This window comes from Choloepus didactylus (assembly GCF_015220235.1).
Source record: "Choloepus didactylus isolate mChoDid1 chromosome 11 unlocalized genomic scaffold, mChoDid1.pri SUPER_11_unloc2, whole genome shotgun sequence".
NCBI lineage: Eukaryota > Metazoa > Chordata > Mammalia > Pilosa > Megalonychidae > Choloepus > Choloepus didactylus.
In genome coordinates this window covers 48,289-70,633 of record NW_023637579.1, presented here as the reverse complement: position 1 = coordinate 70,633, position 22,345 = coordinate 48,289, and the positions used below count along the sequence as shown (strand labels likewise).

At 40.1% G+C, this 22,345-nt stretch overlaps 2 protein-coding genes across 5 annotated transcripts in view; both read left to right on the top strand.

Moving 5' to 3' along the window:
• LOC119524558 (zinc finger protein 596-like) overlaps positions 1–22,345 on the top strand; it is a 79,501-nt gene that overhangs the window by 21,186 nt on the left and 35,970 nt on the right. The gene's annotated exons all lie outside the window — the stretch shown is intronic.
• Positions 4,810–6,405, top strand: LOC119524560 (39S ribosomal protein L15, mitochondrial-like). The gene has a single exon (XM_037823250.1). It carries the CDS (start codon positions 4,932–4,934, stop codon positions 5,820–5,822), a length of 891 nt encoding a protein of 296 aa, XP_037679178.1. The 5' UTR covers positions 4,810–4,931; the 3' UTR covers positions 5,823–6,405.

The following is a 22,345-nucleotide window of genomic DNA, read 5'->3' as shown; positions in this document are numbered from 1 at the left end:
CCTCATACAGCTCAAAAGCACCCTGCCTTTCATTGGCCCTCAGGGTCACCTGCTGGCCATGCAGCTGCAAGCCTCTGGGGTAGCAGAGGGGCTCCTGGCGCATCCACACAGCACCCTCACTTATCCCTCTCTTTTTCCCATGCACACTGCCAGTTTCCGTGGAGGAAGAGTAAATGCACCAAGTTTTCTGTGTGTGCTCAACATAGGTCTGCTGGTTCCTCGTTAGTGCTCCCAGCTGCTTGGCTGAGAAGGGTTATCTCCCCAGCTAATTGCTGAGATGGTTGTGTGGGAGTGCTCTTCCCCCTGCTCCTCCTGCAGCTCATAGCTGCCAGCCTGAGTTCATTCCCAGTTGAGTATACGCAATCCGTCCTTTCAGACATAATTTCTCTGTGCTTTCAACCAATTCCCCACTACATACTGTAGAGGTCCTTCTCTGGGTGCTCATAACCTGGAACTACTGTCCCAGTCATTACTGCCTTTATTCTAATTATTCCATTGGGGAGAAGTTTGCTCTGCGTCTCCTATTCTGCCCTCTTCTCCTGTTTTTCTTTTTCTTGCCTAATTACTCTGGGTGATATATCCAGGACAATGATGAGTAGCAATGATGAAAGAAGTCATCTTTGATTTGTTCTTGTTCCTACTGGGAAAGCTTTCAGTCTTTTATCACTGAATATGAGACTAAATATGTATTCTTAGTTTTTGCTTGCTTGTTTGTAATTGTGAGCAGGTATTGGATTTTGTCAACTAGTTTATCTTTAGCAATAGACATGATCACGTTTTTTCTTTGTTGAATTGATTTTGCATGTTAATTTGCATTTTCATTACACTTCATTTTTTTATTTTTAGAGTACTAAGCAGGTAGAAAATTTATTAGGTATGCATGTGAGAAGGAACGTGTGGACACTCTCACAAGGAAAGGGGTGAGAGGTGAGAGGCCCTAACACTTTGGGGCAAACTGCTTTTATAGATATTTGTTTCTTTTGTAATTTTACCTATTTTGCTACCATCCCATTTTCCCTTATCTGTGGATGCTTGATGGTAGATGACTCACTCAGGTGGGGGTTCTTTAGCCCCCAGGTGATGTTTATTGCTGTTCTCAGAGATATCTTTCTCATTGAAGCTTGACACTTCTTGGAGTTTGTGCTTTGCTTATCCAGCCACTGCCTTAATTCTCACCCTACTTCATTTCCCCCTCAGGTTTCTATCCACCTTAATCATATTCAGACCAATGATCCATCTTCTGTAGCAGCTTCACCTGTCAGTGGTTTCCAGGCCATACTTGGAGCATAAAATTCTCTGGGCATACTATTGAGAGTGGCTGAGCATGGGGAACAGGACCTTAGCCTTTGGTGGGGAGAAGTTTGCTGTGAAAGGCTTCTAATCTGGAAAAAACAAACTGGATGAGAAAATTTTTACATGATCAGAACAGAAGCAGGAACAAGATGGAGTTGGGGTATTTTTTTAAGGCTTTTAGGAACACTGTTGCTTGGTACTTAGCACACTGTGGCAGTTTGCAATATCTGGCTGACGTGCAAAAGAGTACTTCTTGAATGACTTCTTGACTCTATTTGAAATTTTGGGCCACTGAAATTTTATTTTCCTTTTTTGGTCCACTAATTCTATGATGGAAGTGCCACTCTCATCTTTGGGAGTCATATCTCACGATGCTAGGTAGATTTACACCCCTGGAAGTCATATTTCATGTAGGTGAAAGGTAGTCAGTTTATTTGTAGAATTGTGTTTAGAGAGAGAAAGACCATATTTGAACAAAAGAAGTTCTCTAGGGGAGGTGACTCTTAGGCATTAATTATACATAGGCTTAGTTTTGCTATTACAGAAATGTTTCATGAGGGCAACCCTCAAGATTGAGGGCTTTGCTTATAAAATTGGGAGCCCCAGTTGCTTAAGAGAATAGCAAGAATTCCCCAGGTGGAGAAGTTTAATAGTTCTATGTTTTTCTTTAATTCCTTAAGGGACTTTGCAAATACTAGACAGGTTAAATTATATAGTGTTCTAGTTTTCTAAAGCCGCCATTATGCAACATACCAGAAATGGATTGGCTTTTATAAAAGGGATTTATTAAGTTACAAATTTACAGTTCTAAGCCCATGGAGGTTTCCAAACTAAGGCAGCAACAAGAGGATATTTTCACTGAAGGCCAATGGTGTCCAGAATACCTCTGACAGCTGGGAAGGCACGTGGCTCATGTTTGTTGGTCCTTTGCTCCTATGTTCTGGTTTTGAAAAGGCTTTCTCATAAGTGACTCTCGTCTTCTGTCTCTCTTAGCTTCTCTCTCTCAGCCTCTGTGCGTCCTTGCTTGTTGTCTCAGAGCATTTCTCCCTAAGCATCTGGGAGACCTCTCTAAGTTTTTCCAGGGAAAACTCTGGGCTTCATCTCTTAGCTTAGCATCTCCAACCATCTTTCTGTCTGCATTGCCAGGCATCTCCAAGTGTGTGTGTCTGTGTGGGCTCTCAGTTCTCTTAAGGATTCCAATGATCTAATTAAGACCAACCCTGAATGGGCAGGGTCACATCTCCATGGAAATGATCTAATTAAAAGGTCTCACCTACAGTTGTGTAGGTCATAGCTCCATGGAAACAACCTAATCAGAAGGTCCCACCCATAATAAGTTTGCTCCCACAAGATTGCATTAAAGAACATAGTCTTTCCTGGGGTACTTGATGGTTTCAAACTGGCACAGTGTGCTACAGAAAATTTAAATTTTGGAAACTTTAGAGGAAAGTAGTATAACTGACAATTAAATTTGTTTGTTTTTATGATTTGTAATTTTTTTCTAAGAATACTAACATCATTTAAAATCATACAGACCAGAATTAGGGTATAACATGGACAGTGCAAGTTTTTAGGAATTTTATACAATCTCTAAGTATAGAAATAACATTTCACTTACATAAATTTATCTTAACAGGATAGAAAATCTTAATTATTGAAATACTTATGGTTAACCTTTAAGAGCAGACCAATAATTTTTATTATTTTAATAGCGAGAGAAGGCGTATTCCTTAGACAAGCTTATTACATTTAGTCTGCATTGATTGCAATAAGCAACATTTACTTTCACAAACTTTTTATAACTTTCTACATTCAGGGCTTGTAGTCAGCAATGACTACAAAGAACAAAATCCACTGTCCTACTAGGAATGTTAGTTCAAAAAATTAACATATTGCAAGACTGTGCTCTGAGGTAGTTGGAAGTCAGTAAGGTCTGCTGCTAAGGCATTCTTAAAGATTTGAAGATTATTTCAAAACCCTTGTGGCAGTACTGTCTAAGACAGCAGGGCCATGAATCTTATGGTTAAGTCCCTGCCATTCAAAAGCAAATAGGTATTGAGAGTCAGGGTGAAGAGGGACACAAAAAATGTCTTTAAGATCTAGGAATGAGAACCTGGATGCAGACAGGGGCTACACAGTGGACAGGCCCTGGGATGCCATTATCCCATACAGATAGGTTTATTTGCTTAGGGATATCCTTTGGGATGCCAAATAACAGTGGTAACAGTGAGCATACTCATCTCATTCCTGATCTTAGAGGGAAGGCTTTCCATCTCTCACCATTGAGTATTATTCTGGCTGTGGGTTTCTCATATATGCCCTTTATCATATTGAGGATGTTTCCTTCAATTCCTACCTTTTGAAGTGTTTTTATCAAAAAAGGATGCTGGATTTTGTCGAATGCTTTTTCAGCATCTATTGAGATGATCATTTGATTTTTTCCCTTTTGATTTGTTAATATGTTGTATTACATTGACTTTCATTGGTATGATTTTTTAACGTCTTTGGATTCAATTTGCAAGTATTTTATTAAGAATTTTTGCATCTATATTCATGAGGAAGATTGGCCTATAGTTTTCCTTTCTTATAGCATCTTTTCCTAGTTTTGATATTAGAATGATGTTAGCTTCATAAAATGGGTTAGGTAGTGTTCCATTTTCTTCAATGTTTGAAAGAGTTTAAGTAAGATTGGTGTCAGTTCTTTTTGGAAAGTTTGATAGATTTTCCCTGTGAAACCATGCAGCCCTGGGCCTTTATATGCAGGAAGCTTTTCGAAGACTGATTGGATCTCTTTGCTTCTGATTGGTTTGTTGAGGTCTTCTATTCTTGGGTCAGTCTAGGTTGTTCATGTGTTTCCAGGAAATTGTCCATTTCCTCTTTGTTATCTAGTTTGTTGGTGTACAGTTGTTCATAGTATCCTTTCATAATTTCTTTAATTTCTTCAGGGTCTGTAGTAATGTCACTTCTTTCATTTATTTTTTTGTTTATTTGGGTCTTCTCTCTTTTTGATTTTGTCAGTCTAGCTAGGGACTTGTCAATGTTATTGATCTTCTCAAAGAACCAACTTTTGGTTTTATTTTTTTTCTCTATTATTTTTTGTTGTTCTCTATGTCATTTATTTCTGTTTCAATCCTTGTTATTTCTTTTCTTCTACTTGGTTTAGGATTAGTTTCCTGTTCATTTTCTAGCCTTTATAGTTGGTCCATTAGTTCTTTGATTTTACCTCTTTCTTCCTTTTTAATATATGCATTTAGAGCTTTAAATTTTCCCCTTAATACCACTGCATTAGTTATCGTTCTCTAGGGAAACAGAATCAGCAAGAGATATCTATAAATATAAGTTTTATAAAAGTGTCTCACACAACTGTGGGTATGCATGGATCCAAATTCCGCAGGGCAGGCAGCAAACTGGCAACTCCAATGAAGATTTTTGATGAACTCCTCAGGCAGCAAACTGGCAACTCCGATGAATGTGTTTGATGAACTCCTCAGGCAATGAACTGGCAACTTCAATGAACTCAGGAAATGCTTTGCTGGTCTGCTGAAGAAGAAGTAAAGGTCCTCTGTCTTGGTTAAAAGTCTTCAACTGATTGGATTAAATCCAGCTGATTGGGCGGGCTCTGGTCGCCTTCGGACGTCATGGCGGGCCCGATAAGGGGCGCTGGGTCTGGGGCGCTGGACCTGCTCCGGGGCCTGCCGCGTGTCAGCCTCGGCAACTTAAAGCCGAACCCCGGCTCCAGAAAACCGGCGAGAAGACCAAGGGGTCGGAGAAGAGGTAGAAAGTGTGGCAGAGGCCATAAAGGAGAAAGGCAGAGGGGTACCCGGCCCCGACTGGGCTTTGAGGGAGGCCAGACCCCGTTTTACCTCCGAATCCCAAAATACGGGTTTAATGAAGGACATAGCTTCAGACGCCAGTACCAGCCCTTGAGTCTCAATAGATTGCAGTATCTTATTGATTTGGGTCTAGTTGATCCTACGCAGCCTATTGACTTAACCCAGCTTGTCAATGGCAGGGGTGTGACAATCCAGCCACTTAAAAGGGATTACGGTGTCCAGCTTGTAGAGGAGGGGGCTGACACCTTTAAGGCGAAAGTTAATATTGAAGTACAGTTGGCTTCAGAACTAGCCATTGCTGCAATTGAAAAAAATGGTGGTGTTGTTACGACAGCTTTCTATGACCCAAGGAGTCTGGAAATTCTATGTAAGCCAGTTCCTTTCTTTTTGCGTGGACAACCCATTCCAAAACGTATGCTTCCACCTGAATCCCTAGTGCCCTATTATACTGACGCAAAGAACCGTGGCTATCTGGCAGATCCTGGCAAATTTCCTGAAGCAAGACTTGAGCTCGCCAAGAAGTACGGTTATATCTTACCTGATGTCACCAAAGATGAGCTCTTCAGGATGTTAAGCACTCGAAAGGACCCAAGGCAGATTTTCTTCGGTCTTGCTCCAGGATGGGTAGTGAATATGGCTGATAAGAAAATCTTAAAACCCACAGATGAGCATCTCCTCAAATACTACAGCTCATGAACAACCTTCCAAGAGCAGAGTTGTTAAAGAACACTGTACAAGGGCCTGAAATACAGGTGTTTCTCATTATATCTTCCTAATGGGTAATTCTCCAGATGTAGATGTTACTTTTCAGCATAACTGTGTCTCTTTTTCATTTTTATCTGAATGTAAAATAAAAATTCTGTAAACAAAGACTATGTAGAGAAACTGAATCTGTGTGGGGTCTATCTTAATTAATTAACATGCAGACTCCCTGGTGGTCTGCCAAAGGAAGATTTTAACTGTTTTGACTATTTCCAGTCAGGTCTTTTCATCCTGCCTTGTCTTGGTACTGGTACAAATTGAAACGAGCTTGCAGGTTCCACTGGGATTGAAGTGTCACCCTGCCCAGCCAAGGCTCCTTAGGAGCCTCTGGGAAACGCTGCCACCCAGTGTCAACTCAGGAGAATAAGATCAGGAATGTGAGTTTAAGGCTTTAGGGCTGGTGAGTAGCTTCTAAGTAATTCAAAATTTGCCAGCAAAATTGAAGGTTAGAGAAACAGAAATTTCAAGGAATTCGTTTTCCCAATTTTGTTGATTAGAGGGGACAATAATGGTTAAGCAGTTAGCAGTTTTTCTTGAAGGAAGGTAAGTGTTCTAATTTTATTGATATAATTTCACTTATGTAATGGATTTTGGAGACCTTTGTCTTTCAGTCATTTCAAGTGATTTTGAAAAATTGTTCAATGATTATTATAAGCCATAAAACCAATTGGTTACATGAAAATTAAACTCCGTTAACGTAAAAGATTCAGCAGTAAGTAAGTTTATTTAGCTTTTCAAAGATGTATTATAACCAACCGTATGCAAGCTTAAGTTACCTGGATGGAATTCAGGTTTGATCTTGAATAATTCATGATAAATCTGTAGTATAAATAAAATGATTTCTGGCTGTTTATTCTCGTAAATAAAATTTTTAAAACCTAAGAAAGTAAGTTTATTTAGCTTTTCAAAGATATGTTATAACCAACCATATGCAAGCTTAAGTTACCTGGATGGAATTTGGGTTTGATCTTGAATAATTCATGATAATACTGTAGTATAAATAAAATGATTTCTGGCTGTTTATTCTCTTAAAATAAAATTTTTAAAAACTTAAAAAAAAAAAAAAAATCCAGCTGATTGCATTCTCTCATTGTGGAAGACATGCCCTTTGTTGATGTAATCAGTCACAGCTGCAGCCAGTTGATTGATGATTTAAGAAACCAGCCTTCTGGTTTATTAACCAGTCACAAATGTCCTTGCAGTAATGGTTAGGCCAGTGCTTGCTTGACCAGACACTTGGGTACCATCACCTGGCCAAGTTGACACATGGACTTAACCATCACAGTCCACCCTGTGTCAAATTGGCAGTTATACACATCACCTTAAACCATATTTTATCTCTAAGTAGAGAACTACCAGACATATATTTCACCTAACATTATTCCAATGTCCTGCATACAACCAGAAATGCACTAAATTGTCCCATAGTAGGGTGCAAGTCCTTGGGTGGCATTAACTCTTAAAATTGATTTCCTCTAACTTAAATACTGCAAAATGAACAATGCAGCTTATGTCATATAATAAAGGAATAAGAGAAGAAAGCAAAGATATTTGCTTTACAAATACAAACATATTCAAAACAAGGAGGAAATATTTGTGCCATCATGGTCCTCGTTTCTGTAACTGGTCACATGGCCATAGTTCAAATTTATCGCTACCTTCTTCCACTACCCATTCCATGTTCCCTTTACCCTTAGCAAGCACTTCAGCCTACCATGGTTCTTTGCCTGGTGGGGTAACCCAAACCTTCATTCCTGAAGTTTCTTGGCCATTGGTAGTTCTGCCTGGATTGAGTTGTTGCAGTTTTCCATTGATGTTAATCACAGGGCTTGGTGGTACTAAGAGATGCCCTAGGGGATCCCCTGTATTCCAGGAAAACTCTTCTTTACCTACATATGTAGTTGCAGTGCTGTTTCCCCTTGATAGTCAGGATCAATCACCCCAGCCAGTACAGTAATCCCTTTCCTTGCCTGTTGATTCAGAGGCATAAGAAGCCCAAAGTGGCCAGGTGGCAGTCTTAACTTCCAGTTCAATGAAATTATTGTTGTGTTTCCTGGTGAAATCACTCCTCCTTCTGGAACAAAGACTTGTAGACAAAAAGAGCTTAAGCTTGCAGGGACAGGAAGCAAAAATTTTCCTAGTGGATCCCTAGGAGTGATAGCAAGTGGTGCCATTCCTGTTTCCACCCCTTGATTTCTGGACCCATGAATCATGGCTATAGGAGAAAGAGCATCATAGAGTGGATGCTGATTTAGAGCATACACAGTCTGCTGGAGAACACTGCACAGCCCTGCAAGATGTTGCCCCCTAGTTGGCTCTGTAGTTGAGTCTTCAACAGGCATTCCACCATTTTGTCAAACCAGCTGCCTCTGGATGATGGGAAGCATGGTAAAACCAGAGAATTCCATGAGCATGTGCCCATTCCCTCACTTCATTTGCTGTGAAGTGGGTTCCTTGGCCAGAAGCAATGCTATGTGGAATACCATGATAGTGAATAAGGCATTCTGTAAATCCATGGATGGTAGTTTTGGCAGAAGCATTTCATGCAGGGAAGGCAAACCCATATCCATAGTATGTTTCTATTCCAGTAAGAAATCACTGCCCCTTCCATAATGGAAATGGTCTAGTGTAATCAACTTGCCACCAGGTAGCAGGCTGATCACCTCGGGGAATGGTACCATGTCCAGGACTCAATGTGGGTCTCTGCTGCTGGGAGATTGAGCAATCAGCAGTGGCTGTAGCCAGGTCATCCTTGGTGAGTGGAAGTCTGTGTTGCTGAGCCCATGCATACCTTTATTTCCTATCACCATGACCACTTTCTTCATGAGCCCATTGGGCAATGACAGGAGTGGCTGGGGAAAGAGACTGATTGGTATCCACCAAATGGGTCATTTTATTCACTTGATTATTAAACTCTTCTTCGGCTGAAATCACCCTCTAGTGAGCATTCAAATGGGACACAAATATCTTGTTTTTTGCCCACTCAGGTCTATCCACATACCTCTTCCCCATACTTCATTGTCACCAGTCTTCCAATCATGTTCCTTCCAAGTTCCTGACCATCAAAACCATTAGCAACAGCCCATGAGTCAGTATACAAATGCACCTCAGGCCAGTGATCCTTCCAAGCAAAGTGAACAACTGGGTGCACTGCTCAAAATTCTACCCGCTGGATTTCCCCTCACCACTGTCCTTCAGGGATATCCCAGAAAGGGGCTGCAGTGCCGCAGCTGTCCACTTTGGAGTAGTGCCTGCATATCATGCAGAACCATCTGTAAACCAGGCCTGAGTTTTCTCTTCCTCAGTCAGCTGATTGTAAGGAACTCCCCAAGATTCCATAGCTGTGGACTGGGAAAGAGAAGATAAGGTGGCAGGAGTGGGATCCATGGGCATTTGGGCCACTTCCTCATGTTACTTGTGCCTTCAGGACCCGCTTGAGCTCTATCTCCTATATACCATTTCCATTTTATGATGGAGTGCTGGTGGATCAGACAACACCCAACTCATGATAGGTAACTCAGGTCTCATGGTAACTTGGTGGCCCATGGTTATGCATTCTGTCTACTGAGGCCCAGTAGCAGGACAACAACTGTTTCTCAAATGGAGAGTGGTTACCTGCAGAGGATGGTAAAGCTTTACTCCAGAATCCTAAGGGCCTGTGTTGTGATTCTCCTGTAGGAGCCTGCCAAGGGCTCCAAACAACATCTCTATTTGCCAGTGACATTTTTAGCACCATTGGATCAGCTGGATTATATGGTTCAAGTGGCAGAGGAGCTTGCACAGCATCCTGGACCTGTCACAGAGACTCATCTTGTTCTGGTCCCCACTCAAAATTAGAAGCTTTTCTGGTAACTCTATAAATGTGTGGGAGGAATATATTGTCTCAAAATCCAAAGGCCAACTAAGAGTTGTACCTTTTTATTGATTGTAGGAGGGGCCAGATGCAACAGCTTATCCTTCACCTTAGAAGGGATATGTTGATATGCCCCACACCACTGGATACCTAGAAATTTTACTGAGGTGGAAGTCCCCTGTACTTTTGTTGGATTTATCTCCCATCCTCTGCCATGCAAATACCTTATCAACAAATCTAGAGGAGTTGCTACTTCTTGCTCACTAGGTCCAATGTAATAGACCAGTGTGATGTCTTGTGGGAGGGATAAATGATCAAGATCCCTACCAACAATATTATGACATAGGGCTGGAGAATTGATATAGCCCTGAGATAGCACAGTGAATGTAAACTCCTGGCTTTGTCAGCTGAATTCAAACTCTTTCTGGTGGTCCTTACTTTAACAGCCATTGAGGAAAAAAAAAGCATTTTCCAGATCAATAGCTGCATACCAGGTACCAGGGGATGTCTTGATTTGTTCAAGCAGTGAAACCACATCTGGAACAGCATCTGCAATTGAAGTCACCACCTGGTTAAGCTTACCATAATCCACTGCCATCCTCCAAGACCCATCTGTTTTCTGCACAGGCCAGATGGGAGAGTTGAATGGGGATGTGGTGGAAATCACCACTCCTGCATCCTTCAAGTCTTTAAGAGTAGCATTAATCTCTGCAGTCCATCCAAGAATCCGGTATTGCTTCTGGTTTACAATTTTGCTGAACAGGGGCAGTTGAGCAGGGGCAGTTCTAGCAGCATCCACTTGGCCTTTCCCACTATAATAGCCCACACTCCATGAGTCACAGAGCCAATGTGAGGATTCTGCCAGTTACTATGTCTATTCCAATTATGCATTCAAGAACTGGAGAAATAACCACAGAATGGGTCCAAGGACCCACTGGACCCACTGTGAGATGGACCCTAGCTAAAACTCCATTGATCACCTGACCTCCATTAGCCCCAAATCTGGTGGACCAGAATGATGTTCTAGGTCTCCTGGAATTAATGTCACTTCTGAACCAGTGTCAGAAATATCTGATCATTTCCTTTACCCAGGTGCACAGTTACCCTGGTACAAGGCCATAGGTCCCCCTGGGGAAGGTTGGGGAGAAGATTAAGAGTATACATTTTTGGGATTCTAACAGGGTCCTTCCCCAAGGGTACCTGGCCTTCCCCTCATTCAAGAGGCTCTGGATCTGTAAACTGTCTCAAGTCTGGGAATTAAGGGGCCATGACTCTCTGTTTTTGTAATTCAAGGTAGACTTCTGTTCACTTGATCTAGAATTCTTCTACTTATACAGCTCAAACAAGAATTTAATAGACTGCCCATCTATTTTACTAGTATGTACTCCATGATCTAGCCAATGTCATTAGTCTCTGTGAGTCAGATTATTTTGACTGCTGTTTTGAGCCTGTTTCCATTATGGTAGCCATGCCCACCTTGTCTTTGTTGATTAACTGCTGCCACATGGCTTCTCCTGACTTGGGATCTGATAATCCCCATTGTGTTTAAGGATTCCAGCTCAGTGACAGCCGTTCCCACAGTAACATCTGATATAAAGAGAAGGGTGACTACAGAGCTCTTCTGGGATTAAGAGCTAGTCTCACAAATTTATTCCTCACAGTCCTGGTAAAAGGTATGTCCTCTGGACATTCCAGGGGTGTATGAGCAGGTCTCCCATGATAAATCCACTCCAACATTCCAATCTCTCTAAGGCTTTGAATCCCCTCCTCTACATTATACCAGGGCAGTTCTGGCATTTTGACCTCAGGTAATGCCAGCCACCTTTTGATCCATGTTTCAGCTAACCACCCAAACAAGCTTTCTAAACCCTCAAGCTACAACATTGAATGCAGATCTCTGCTTAGTGGGCTGATATCAGTAAATTCAGCCTGATCCAACTTTATATTCCTTCCATTATCCCACACCTTTAATATCCAGTCCCACACATATTCCCCTATTTTCTGTCTATATAAGGTGGAAAACTCATACAGTTCTTCTGCAGTATAGCATACTTCCTCATGGTTCACATTTTGTACCTCACCCCTCTAGTTATAGGTCTTGAAGCAAAGACTGGTGGTGGGGGTGGGTCATTAAAAGAATTAGAAGTATCCTTCAAGCCATTTACATTGGAACATTTGTTGTAGTTTCATCTCATTAAATATGATTCATCTCTCTAGACAGAGGAGTGAGGGCTGCTTCCTGGGGGTAGGGGGGTGGTAGTTACAGGTTTAACAGGCACTGAAGGGTAAATCTCTTAAGGTGGATGTTGGGTGGCAGACTCCTTAGAGCAGACTGTAGGTGGGGAAGCTGTTTCCTCAGGGCAGACTGCAGGTGGGGGTGGCTGTTTCCTCAGGACAGACCACTACAGTTATATCCAACAAAGACTCAGCAGAATCCAAGTTCCAATGTCCTCACTGCCATTGTCATCCATATGTCGCCATCTCAAGTTTTAGGATCCCATACATTTCCAATCAATGCATTTACTTTAATGGTAGACACCCTGCGTGGTTGAGATTTTAGTTTACATTGTAATTCTACTCACACAATGAGACTCTGGGTCTGGTTTTCAGAAATCTCAAGTCTGTGGCCACAGAAATAAGATTTTCTTTCAAGGCATACATAGAAACCTTTACATCTGTCATATAGTGCTTATGTTTTAAATTTGAAGCCTTTAGCTCATCACTTTCTCTTATAACTTTATCCAGCCTAAGAGCAACCACCCAACCTCATTATACCTCTTCATTGTGCAAAACTCTGTTAAGTTGTCAAAAACACTGTCACCCAGAAACTTGCTTCATACAAGAGTATGATTAGGAGAATCAAATGGTAATATTTTGCATATCTCCATTGCCAACTAATGCCGTGGGCTGTCAGTGCCATCTTGATTATTGGAATTGGAATCATCAGTGCCTTTGAATCTAATCAGAGTGGAAAATCAATTGTAAAACTCCATTTTAAGATTCTGTTTCTCAAGAACCACTCCCAGTACCAAGTTGTATTAGGGTTCTCTAGGCAAACAGAATCTGTAGGAGATATCTATAAATATAAGATTTATAAAAGTGTCTCACACAACTGTCAGTATGCCCAAGTACAAATTCCGTAAGACAGGCAGCAGATTGGCAGCTCCAATGAAGATGTTCAGTGACTTCCTCAGGGAACTGGCAACTCTGATGAATGTATTCAATGAGCTCCTCAGGCAATGTACCGGCAACTTCAATGAATTCCTCAGGAAATGCTTTGCTAGTCAGCCAAAGAAGTGAAGGTCCTCTGTCTGTCTCGCTTAAAAGTCTTCAACTGATTGGAATAAAACCAGCAGACTGCATTCTCTTATTGTGGTAGTCACACCCCTTTTTGATGTAACCAGTCACAAATGTCCTTGCAGTAATGGTTAGGCCAGTACTTGCTTGACCAGACACCTGGGTACCATCACCTGGCCAAGTTGACACATGGACCTAACCATCACAACCACCTTCATTGCATCCCATGTTTTGATATGTTGTGCTCTCATTTTCATTTGTATCTAGATATTTAGCAATTTCTCTTGCTATTTCTTCTTTAACCCACTGATTGTTTAGGACTGTGTTGTTTAACCTCCAGATATTTGTGAATGTTGTAAATCTTTTAAGGTTATTGACTTCTAATTGTGTTCCATTGTGACCAGAGAATGGGCTTTGAACAATTTCAATCTTTTTAAATTTACTTTATGGCCCAGAAGGTGATCTATTCTGGAGAAAGCTCCATGAGCACTAGAAAAGAATGTGTATTCTGGGGATTTGGGGTGTAATGTTCTATGTCTGTTATGTCAAATACATGTATCACATTGTTTAGGTTTTCAGTTTCTTTATTGGTCCTCTGGTTGATCTAGCTATAGGAGTGAATGATGTATTGAAGTCTCCCACAATTATTGTGGAAACATCTATCACTTCTTTCAGTTTTGCCAATGTTTGCCTCATGTACTTTGGTGCACCCTGATTGGGTGCATAGACATTTATGATTATTTCCTCTTGTTGAGTTGTCCCTTTTATTTGTATATAGTGACCTTCTTGTCTCTTATGACATCCTTGTATTTAAAGTCTATTTTATCTGAGAGTAATATTGCTACTCCTGCTTTCTTTTGGCTGTAGCTTCCATGGAATATTTTTTCCATGCTTTGACTTTCAATTTCTTCGTGTCTCTGGGTCTAAGATGAGTCTCTTGTAAACAACATATTGATGGTTCATATTTTTTAATCATTCTGCCAATGTATCTCTTTTATTTGGGGAGTTTAATCCATTCAAATTCAATGTTATTGCTGTGAAGGCAGTTCTGGAATAAGCCAACATATCCTTCATTTTTTATTTGTCAGTTATATTTTTCCCCTTCTCTCTTTATGTCCTTTAACATACCCTTACTAAACCTCTTTAGTCCTGAGCCCTTCTCCAGATCTCTCTCCTTTCTTTTTTTTCTCTGCCAGTCAGGCACCCTTCATTATTTCTTTTTTCCCCCATAATTCCTTTAGCTTTTCATTTATTTTTTAACTTTATTTATTGAAAAATTGAAACAAACAAAAAACACATTTCAAACAAAGCAAAGGATTAAGAAAAACAGATAACCTAAAATAACTACTTTGCTTCTAACATGTTTTTACTGTACCTTCATTATTTCTTGTAGGGCAGATGGCTTGTTAGCAGATTCTCTCAGCGTTTGTCTGTGAAGATTTTAAGCTCTCCATCAAATTTGAAGGAGAGCTTTTCTGGATAAAGAATTCTTTTTGGCAGATTTTCTGTTTCAGAATTTTAAAAATGTCATACCACTGCCTTCCCACTTCCATCATGGCCACTGAATAGTCACTACTTAATCTTATGTTGTTTCCATTTTATGTAGTGAATTGCTTCTCTCTTGCTGTTTCAGAACTTGCTTCTTCTCAAGATTTGACAGTCTAATCAGAATATGTCTTGAAGTGGGTTTATTTGGATTTATTCTGTTTGGAGTTCTTTGGGCATCTATGATTTGCATATTTATGTCATTTAGAAGGGTTTGTAAGTTTTCCCCAACAATGTCTTTGGATACTCTTCCTAGACCTTTGCCCTTCTCTTCCCCTTCTGCAACACCAGTGGTTCTTGTATTTGTGTACTTCATGTTGTCCATCATATCCTTGAGATCTTTTTCAAAATCTTCAATTTTTTTTTCTGTTTTTCTGTGCTTTCATTCTCCAAAACACTTTATTCAAGTTTTCTTACTCATTCTTCATCTTCATCTAATCTGCTGCTGTGTGTCTCCAGAATCTTTTTAATTTGATCAATGGTTTCTTTTTTTTTCCCAGTTTGCATTGATTGTATTTTTCCCCAATACTACCCCACTTTAAACACCCCGCAGTGTTGACATTCAATTTGTTCTTCCTCATGAAAAAACATATTTGTACATTCTATCACAATTGTTGAGCACTCTAGGTTTCACTGAAGTATAAAGTCCCAGTGTTTTATCTTTCCTCCTTCCTTCTGGTGTCCCACATGCTACTAACCTTCCTCTTTCAACCAAACTCACAGTCATCTTTGTTCAGTATACTTACATTGCTTTGCTACCATCACCCAATATTGTGTTCCAAACCTCTCACTCCTGTCTTTTCCTGTCTGTAGTGCTCCCTTCAGTATTTCCTGTAGTGCAGGTATCTTGTTCACAACCTCTCTCATTGTTTCTCACAGAATATTTTGGACCCTCCCTCATATTTGAAGGACAGTTTCATCAGATATAGGATTCTTGGTTGGCAGTTTTTCTCTTTCAGTCTCTTAAATATATCACACCACTTCCTTCTTGCTTCCGTGGTTTCTAGTGAGAAATCCACACATAGTCTTATCAAGCTTCTTTTGTATGTGATGGATTGCTTTTCTCTTGCTGCTTTCAGGATTCTCTCTTTGTCTTTGATGTTTGTTAATCTGATTATTAAGTGTAGGTGGCCTATGTATTCTGTTTGGGGTATGCTGTGCTTCTTGGATCTGAAATTTTATGTCTTTCTTAAGAGATGGGAAATTTTCATTGTTTATTTCCTCTATTATTGCTTCTGCCCCCTTTCCCTTCTCTTCTCCTTCTGGGACACCCATAACACATACATTCATGCTCTTCACTTTGTCATTCAGTTCCCTGAATGAATGGCTCATATTTTTCCATTCTTTTCCCTGTATTTTCTTTTGTGTGTAGAATTTCAGGTTTCTTGTGATATGGTTCCGGAGTGGTTTCTTCTGCCTCTTGATGTCTGCTGTTGTATGTCTCCATTATGTCTTCCATCTCTTTTGTTGTGCCTTTCATTTCCATAGATTCTGCCAATTATGTTTTCAAAATTTCAATTTCTACCTTATGTTTGCCCAGTATTTTCATTATACCCTTCATTTCTTTTGCCATATCTTCCCTCAACTTTTTGAATTGGTTTAGAATTAGTTTCAGTTCCTGTATCTCAATTGAAATATAAGTTTATTCCTTTGGCTGGGCCATTTCTTCATTTTTCTTAGTGTCAGTTGTAGTTTTCTGTTGTCTAGGCATCTGGTTTCCCTGGTTACCCCAATCAGCTTTTCCCACAGCAGAATAGTCTCAGGTCTCAGAAGTGGGAAATATTCAGTATCAGGTTTCCCTGAGGGTGTGTCTTGGAAGATCGACACACCCTGTGAGGCCTCTTGCTGCTGTGCTTTTCCTAACCTGACCAGCAGCTGGCACCTGTCAGCCTGTTGCTCCTGACTGGTGTTAGGAGCTGTGACCCCCTTAGTTTCTGTTTTGGCTGTTTTCCACCAGGCTGTGGGGTCTGGTTATGAATGGAAGTCCAGTAGTAGAGCTGGGCACCATCTCCTTCCTCCTAGGGAAGATACACCCCCTAGGGAGTTATCATCTACATTTAAATAGGTTCCTTGTCTTTCTGACTCTGCTATCTCCACCTTTGTCTGGGTCAGATCACTATGAATTGAAAATGGCTGAGGCTTCATAAGCACTTGAGAAAAATGTATATCCTCCTGTTTGGGAGTGCAACATTCGGTAAATATCTGGTAAGTCTAGTTCATTTATCATATTATTCAAAATCTCTATTTCTTCATTGATCCTTTGTCTGTGTTTACTATCCATTGATGATGAGGATGATGTTTTGAAGTCACCAACTACTGTAGAAATGTCTACTCCATTCACTTTTGTCATTGTTTGCCTCATTTATTTAGCACACTCTGGGTTGGTGCTAGATACTTATTATGTCTTCTTGATGGATTGTCCCTTTTATTAATTCATAGTGTCCTTCTTTGTCAATTTTAATTCATTTACATTTGAAGTCTAATTTTTCTGATATTATTATACATACCCCTGCTCTTTTCTGGTTGTTGTTCACATGAAATCTTTTTCCAACCTTTCAGTTTCAACCTATTTTTTTTCCTTGGGTTTTCAATGAGTCTTCTGCCAACCTACATCTGTTGATTAAGGAGTTCAATCTATTAATATTTAATGTGATTACTGTAAAGGCCATACTTTCTTCAATCATTTTGTTTTTTTTAATTTTATCTGTCATATTTTTTCTCTTTTTACCCTCTTAGTTACCCTTACTTCTAATCTTCATGTCAGCACTTTTCTCCAAACCTCTGTCTCCTGTGTTTTCCTGTCTGTAACATTCTCTTTGTTATTTCTTGTAGAGTACATCTCTTGTTCATGAACACCCTCAGTGTCTGTCTGAAAATATTTAAACTCTCCCTCATTTCTGAAGGACAGTGTTGCCAGTTATAGAATACTTAGTTGGCATTTTTTCTTCCAGTATTTTAAATACATCATACCACTGCCTCCTTCCCTTCATGGTTTCTGCTGAGAGATCTGTGCTGTCTTAATGAGCATCCCTTGTATATGATGGAACATGTTTCTCTTGCTGCTTTCAGAATTCTCTCCATCTTTGACATTTGACAATCTGATTATTGTCTTTAAGTAAGTCTATTTGGATGTATTCTGTTTGGGTTATTTTGTGCTTCTTGGACCTATAATTTTATGTCTTTAATAAGAGTTGGGAAATTTTCATTGACTATTTCTTCTATTACTCTTTCTGCCCCTTTTCCCTTCTGTTCTCCTTCTGGACACCCATTGTTCTAGTTTGCTAATGTTGCTGGAATGCAAAACACCAGAGATGGATTGGCTTTTATAAAAAGGGTTATATTTGGTTACACAGTTACAGTCTTAAGGCCATAAAGTGTCCAAGGTAACAACACATCGGCAATTGGGTACCTTTGCTGGAAGATGGCCAGTGATGTCTGGAAAACCTCTGTTAGCTGGGAAGGCACGTGGCTGGCATCTGCTCCAAAGTTCTGGTTTCAAAATGGCTTTCTCCCAGGATGTTTCTCTCTAGGCTGCAGTTCCTCAAAAATGTCACTCTTAGTTGCACTTGGGGTATTTGTCCTCTCTCAGCTTCTCCAGAGCAAAAGTCTGCTTTCAACAGCTGTCTCTCATCTGCAGGTTCTGTGCTTTCCTCAAGTGTCCCTCTTGGCTGTAGCTCCTCTCAAAACATCACTCACAGCTGCACTGAGTTCCCTCTGCCCATCAGCTCATTTATTATATGGCTCCACTGATCAACGCCCACCCTAAATGGGTGGGGCCACACCTCCATGGAAATATCCAATCAGAGTCATCACCCAAGCTGGGTGGGGCACATCTCCAAAGAAACACTCAAGGAAATCTAATCAAAACTGATAACATCTGCCCACATAAGATTACATCAAAGATAATGGCATTTGGGGGACACTATATATTCAAACTGGCACACCCATAATATATATATTTGTGTTCTTCATGTTATCATTCAGATCCCTGAGCCCCTGCATATATTTTTCCATTCTTTTCTCTATCTGTTCTTGCTGGACCATATATTCTTTCTTCCTGGTGTGAGTTGTGATCTTTGCTGGTGTCTAGGCATCGGTTTGTCTTGCATAGTTTATTCTGGAAGTTGATTTCTCTCTTTTGGCTTGGGTTTACTGTTGGTTGCCTTTGTTCTCTATCAGCTGTTTGTCTCTCTTGCCACCCAGTTGTCAGATTGGCTCTATCCCCCAGTCTCTTCCAGACACCAGACTCCCACAGCTGCCTGCCTCAGGGGTTGTTGGTGAGCACTAGGTACCACAGCAGAATTTCTGTGTGTGAGTAAAAGTCTGTTCATTCAGTGGTGCACTTGCTTTTCACCAACCAGCAAGACCTGAGTTTGTTTCAGTGCACTGCTTTAATTGTTCAGTCTTCCATGTTTCCAAGTCTAAACAGGGGCTCCAGTGGGACTGAAATTGTGTGTGAAGAGTCCTTCAGTTCCCTTGCACTTTCCAGTCTGCCCAGCAGATAGCAATGTTCTGTAACTTAATTGTCCTCAGGAGCAGTTTGCCTCAGCATCCAAACTTAAACTGTGGGTTTCCTGAGCCCTTGCTGTGTTGGCCAAAATCTGGCTCAATGTTGGGCTGTGTCCCTCTCTTTTTATTTATGGCAGAGGACTCCCTCTGATGTACCAGTTTTAGCCATCCCACAGGCAAGGAATTGGCCACCTGCCTCTATTTCCCTCTGGGGTGAGGGAAGGACTTTTGGACACAGGGTTGGAAAAAGGAATCTCTGTCCATGTTTTCTCAGATTCCTTGTCCCTCACTGATGTGAGCCTTGAAATGTCCTCTCCTTTCCTCTGGTTCTTCAAATGATGGGGTCTGTCTCACTGCTGTGAAAGAATTTATATTCTCTGTCTTCAGCATGAGGGATCCCAGCTGCTGTGAGAGACTGAGTGCAGGGGAGGGGAGAGGACTGGCCTATCTGGGATGTGATTTTCCTACCTGATACTGATCTCTATTGTAGGGACCTTCTCCAATGTATCTTTTCCTTCAGAGTTCTGAACAATTCAGAATCATCCTTTATATTTTGCTGATTTTCTGGGGAGAGAGTATGAGTAGCTGTTTAGGTTGCCATATTGATGACATCACCCCCATTCTTTATTTAGAAGTCATTTATTTATTAAAATTGAATTGCTATGTAAAAGTTTAGTAGCTTTTTCTGAGAGTAAAGAATTCAAACAACTGTCCAAAGATAAAAAGGTACTGGAGAGGATGTTAGTCAGGACTGTTTAGTTGAAGATGGTAGGAAGATGTCCAGAATTGCCTTACCCAGAATAGGAAGTTCAAGTCAGGATACTGGGGTCCAGAGAAGTGAAGTGCTGCAGGCACAAGTGCTGTACTGGCACCTTGGTTCTAAATCAGTTAATCACCTTGTCTAGAGAGGACTCCACCTGTCTGTATGCCATACAGAGTCAGGAAAGGCCTCCAAGTGTCTGGACATTTTTCTCCTCAAGTGGGCATCTGTAGTCTAGGTTTTTAAAATTGGTTTTAAAAGAGAATCTTTGAATTCTGTGTGGCTGGCCTCAAAGGATAAATTTTTTAAGCTACCTATTTTCTTCTCTCACAGAAGTCCTATTGCTAATTCAATGAAATGATGACTGGTTTCTTAGAAAAGCACTTGCAAATAAAAGCTGATAAAACTCAACTGGTATTTGTATATTTATACTGTGTTCCCCTAGTCTTCTCTTTGATTTTATTACAACAAATAGTCTTCCTTTGGATTCTTTGGGATTTTCTATATATAGGATTATGACATCCACAAATAGAGATAGTTTTACTTAATTCTTTTAAATTTATTTGCCTTTTCTTTTTTTCTAATTTCTTCAGCTCAAACTTCCTGTACAAATTTGAGTAGTAGACTTTCTTGTCTTGTACCCAATATTAGCAGGAAAGCATTGTCTTACATAGAATATGATGGTATCTATTGGTTTTTCAGAACTGCCCATAAACATTTTGAGCAAGTTCCCTTCTAATCCCATTTTTTGTGTATCTTTATCGTATAATGGTCTTACATTTTTCCCAAATCCTTTCCTGAGTCAGTTGAGCTGATCTTGTTTTTCTTCCCCATCATTCCCTTAATGTAGTATATTACATTCATTTATTTTATGTTGTTCCACCAGTGCAGTCCTGACATAAGCCCTCTTTTATCATGGTGGATTATCCTTTTAATTTGCTGTAGAATTTGGTTTGCCAGTATTTTGTTGAAGATTTTTGCATTTATATTCATAAGCAAAGTCTTTATCTGACTTTGTTATCAAAGCAAAGCTAGCCTCATGGGATAAGTTAGAGAATGCTCTCTTCTCTTAAAATTTTTGGAAGAATTTGAGAAAGTTTGTTGGTAATTCTTTTTTGAATTTAGTTTAGTAGAAATCACCATTGAAGCCATATGGTCTTGGACATTTGTTTTTGTTTACTGATTTGATCTCTTTATTTCATGTAAATGTTTTGATAGTTTCTATTGATTTGATAGTTTCTATTTTTCTTGAGACACTTTGGGGTATTTGTTTCTAGAAATTAGTTTAATTTAGATTATCTAATTTGTTGGTGCACAGTTCTTCATAGTACTATTTTATGGCTCTCTATATTTCTGTAATACCAGTAATGTTCCCAATTTGACTTTTGATTTTAATTATATGTTTCAGAGAATAAAAAGGCCATGTTTCTTTTCCAGAATATCCTCCATGACTGTTTTGGTTTGCTAAAGCTGCAGATATACCAGAAATGGACCGACTTTCCCAAAGGTGATTTATTAGGTATCAAATTTACAATTATAAGGCCATAAAGGTGTACAAACTAATGTATCAACAAGAGGATACCTTCACTGAAGAAAGGCTGATGGTGTCCAGAACATCTGTCAGCTGGGAAGACATGTGGCTGGCATCTGCTGGTACTTTGCTCCTGGGTTGCATTGCTTTCAGCTTCTGATTCCACTGACTTTCTCCAAAATGTCTCTCGGCTTCTGTCTTAGCTCCTCTCTCTCTCAGCTCCTGTGCATCCTTGCTTGTTTCTCCCAGGGTATTTCTCTCTAAGTGTCTGGAGGTCCTCTCTTAGCTTTTCTGGGGCAAACTCTGGGCCTCATCTCTTAGCTTAGCATCCCGAGACATCCTTCTGTGTACATCCCCAAGAATCTGGGTCTGTGTTGGCTCTGAGCTCTCTTAAGGACTCCAGTAAACTAAGACTTAACTTGAATGGGTAGGGTCACATATTCACAGATATAATATAATCAAAAGTTCCCAGCCACAATTGGGTGGGTCACATCTCTGTGGAAACAGCCTAATCAAAGGATCCTACCAACAATAGGTCTGCCCCCACAAGAGTGGTTTAAAAGAACATAGTCTTTTATGGAGTACATAAAAGTTTCAAACCAACACAGTGATCAAGTTCATAATTGCTTCTAGTGACTCATCTCCTTATTTCTTCTCAATCTAGTTTCAAAATATTGCTATTATGTATACAGGTATGTTTCCCCAATGATTTCCATAATCTATTACATTCATTCATTTATTCATTCATTTGACACAAATAATTTAATGTCTGCCATAGTGCAGGCATTGTGCTTGACATTGGGGATATATTGGCTAGCAAAACAGTAAGATCCTGACAAAGACTTTTTCTGTCTCTTGACTAAGCTGCCAGCCTTATTCCTTTCCTGCCATTATCTGCTACCTCCCCATTCCTGACTAATTTTAAACCAATCAGTCTTACATATGAGGGACTGTAGTGAAAA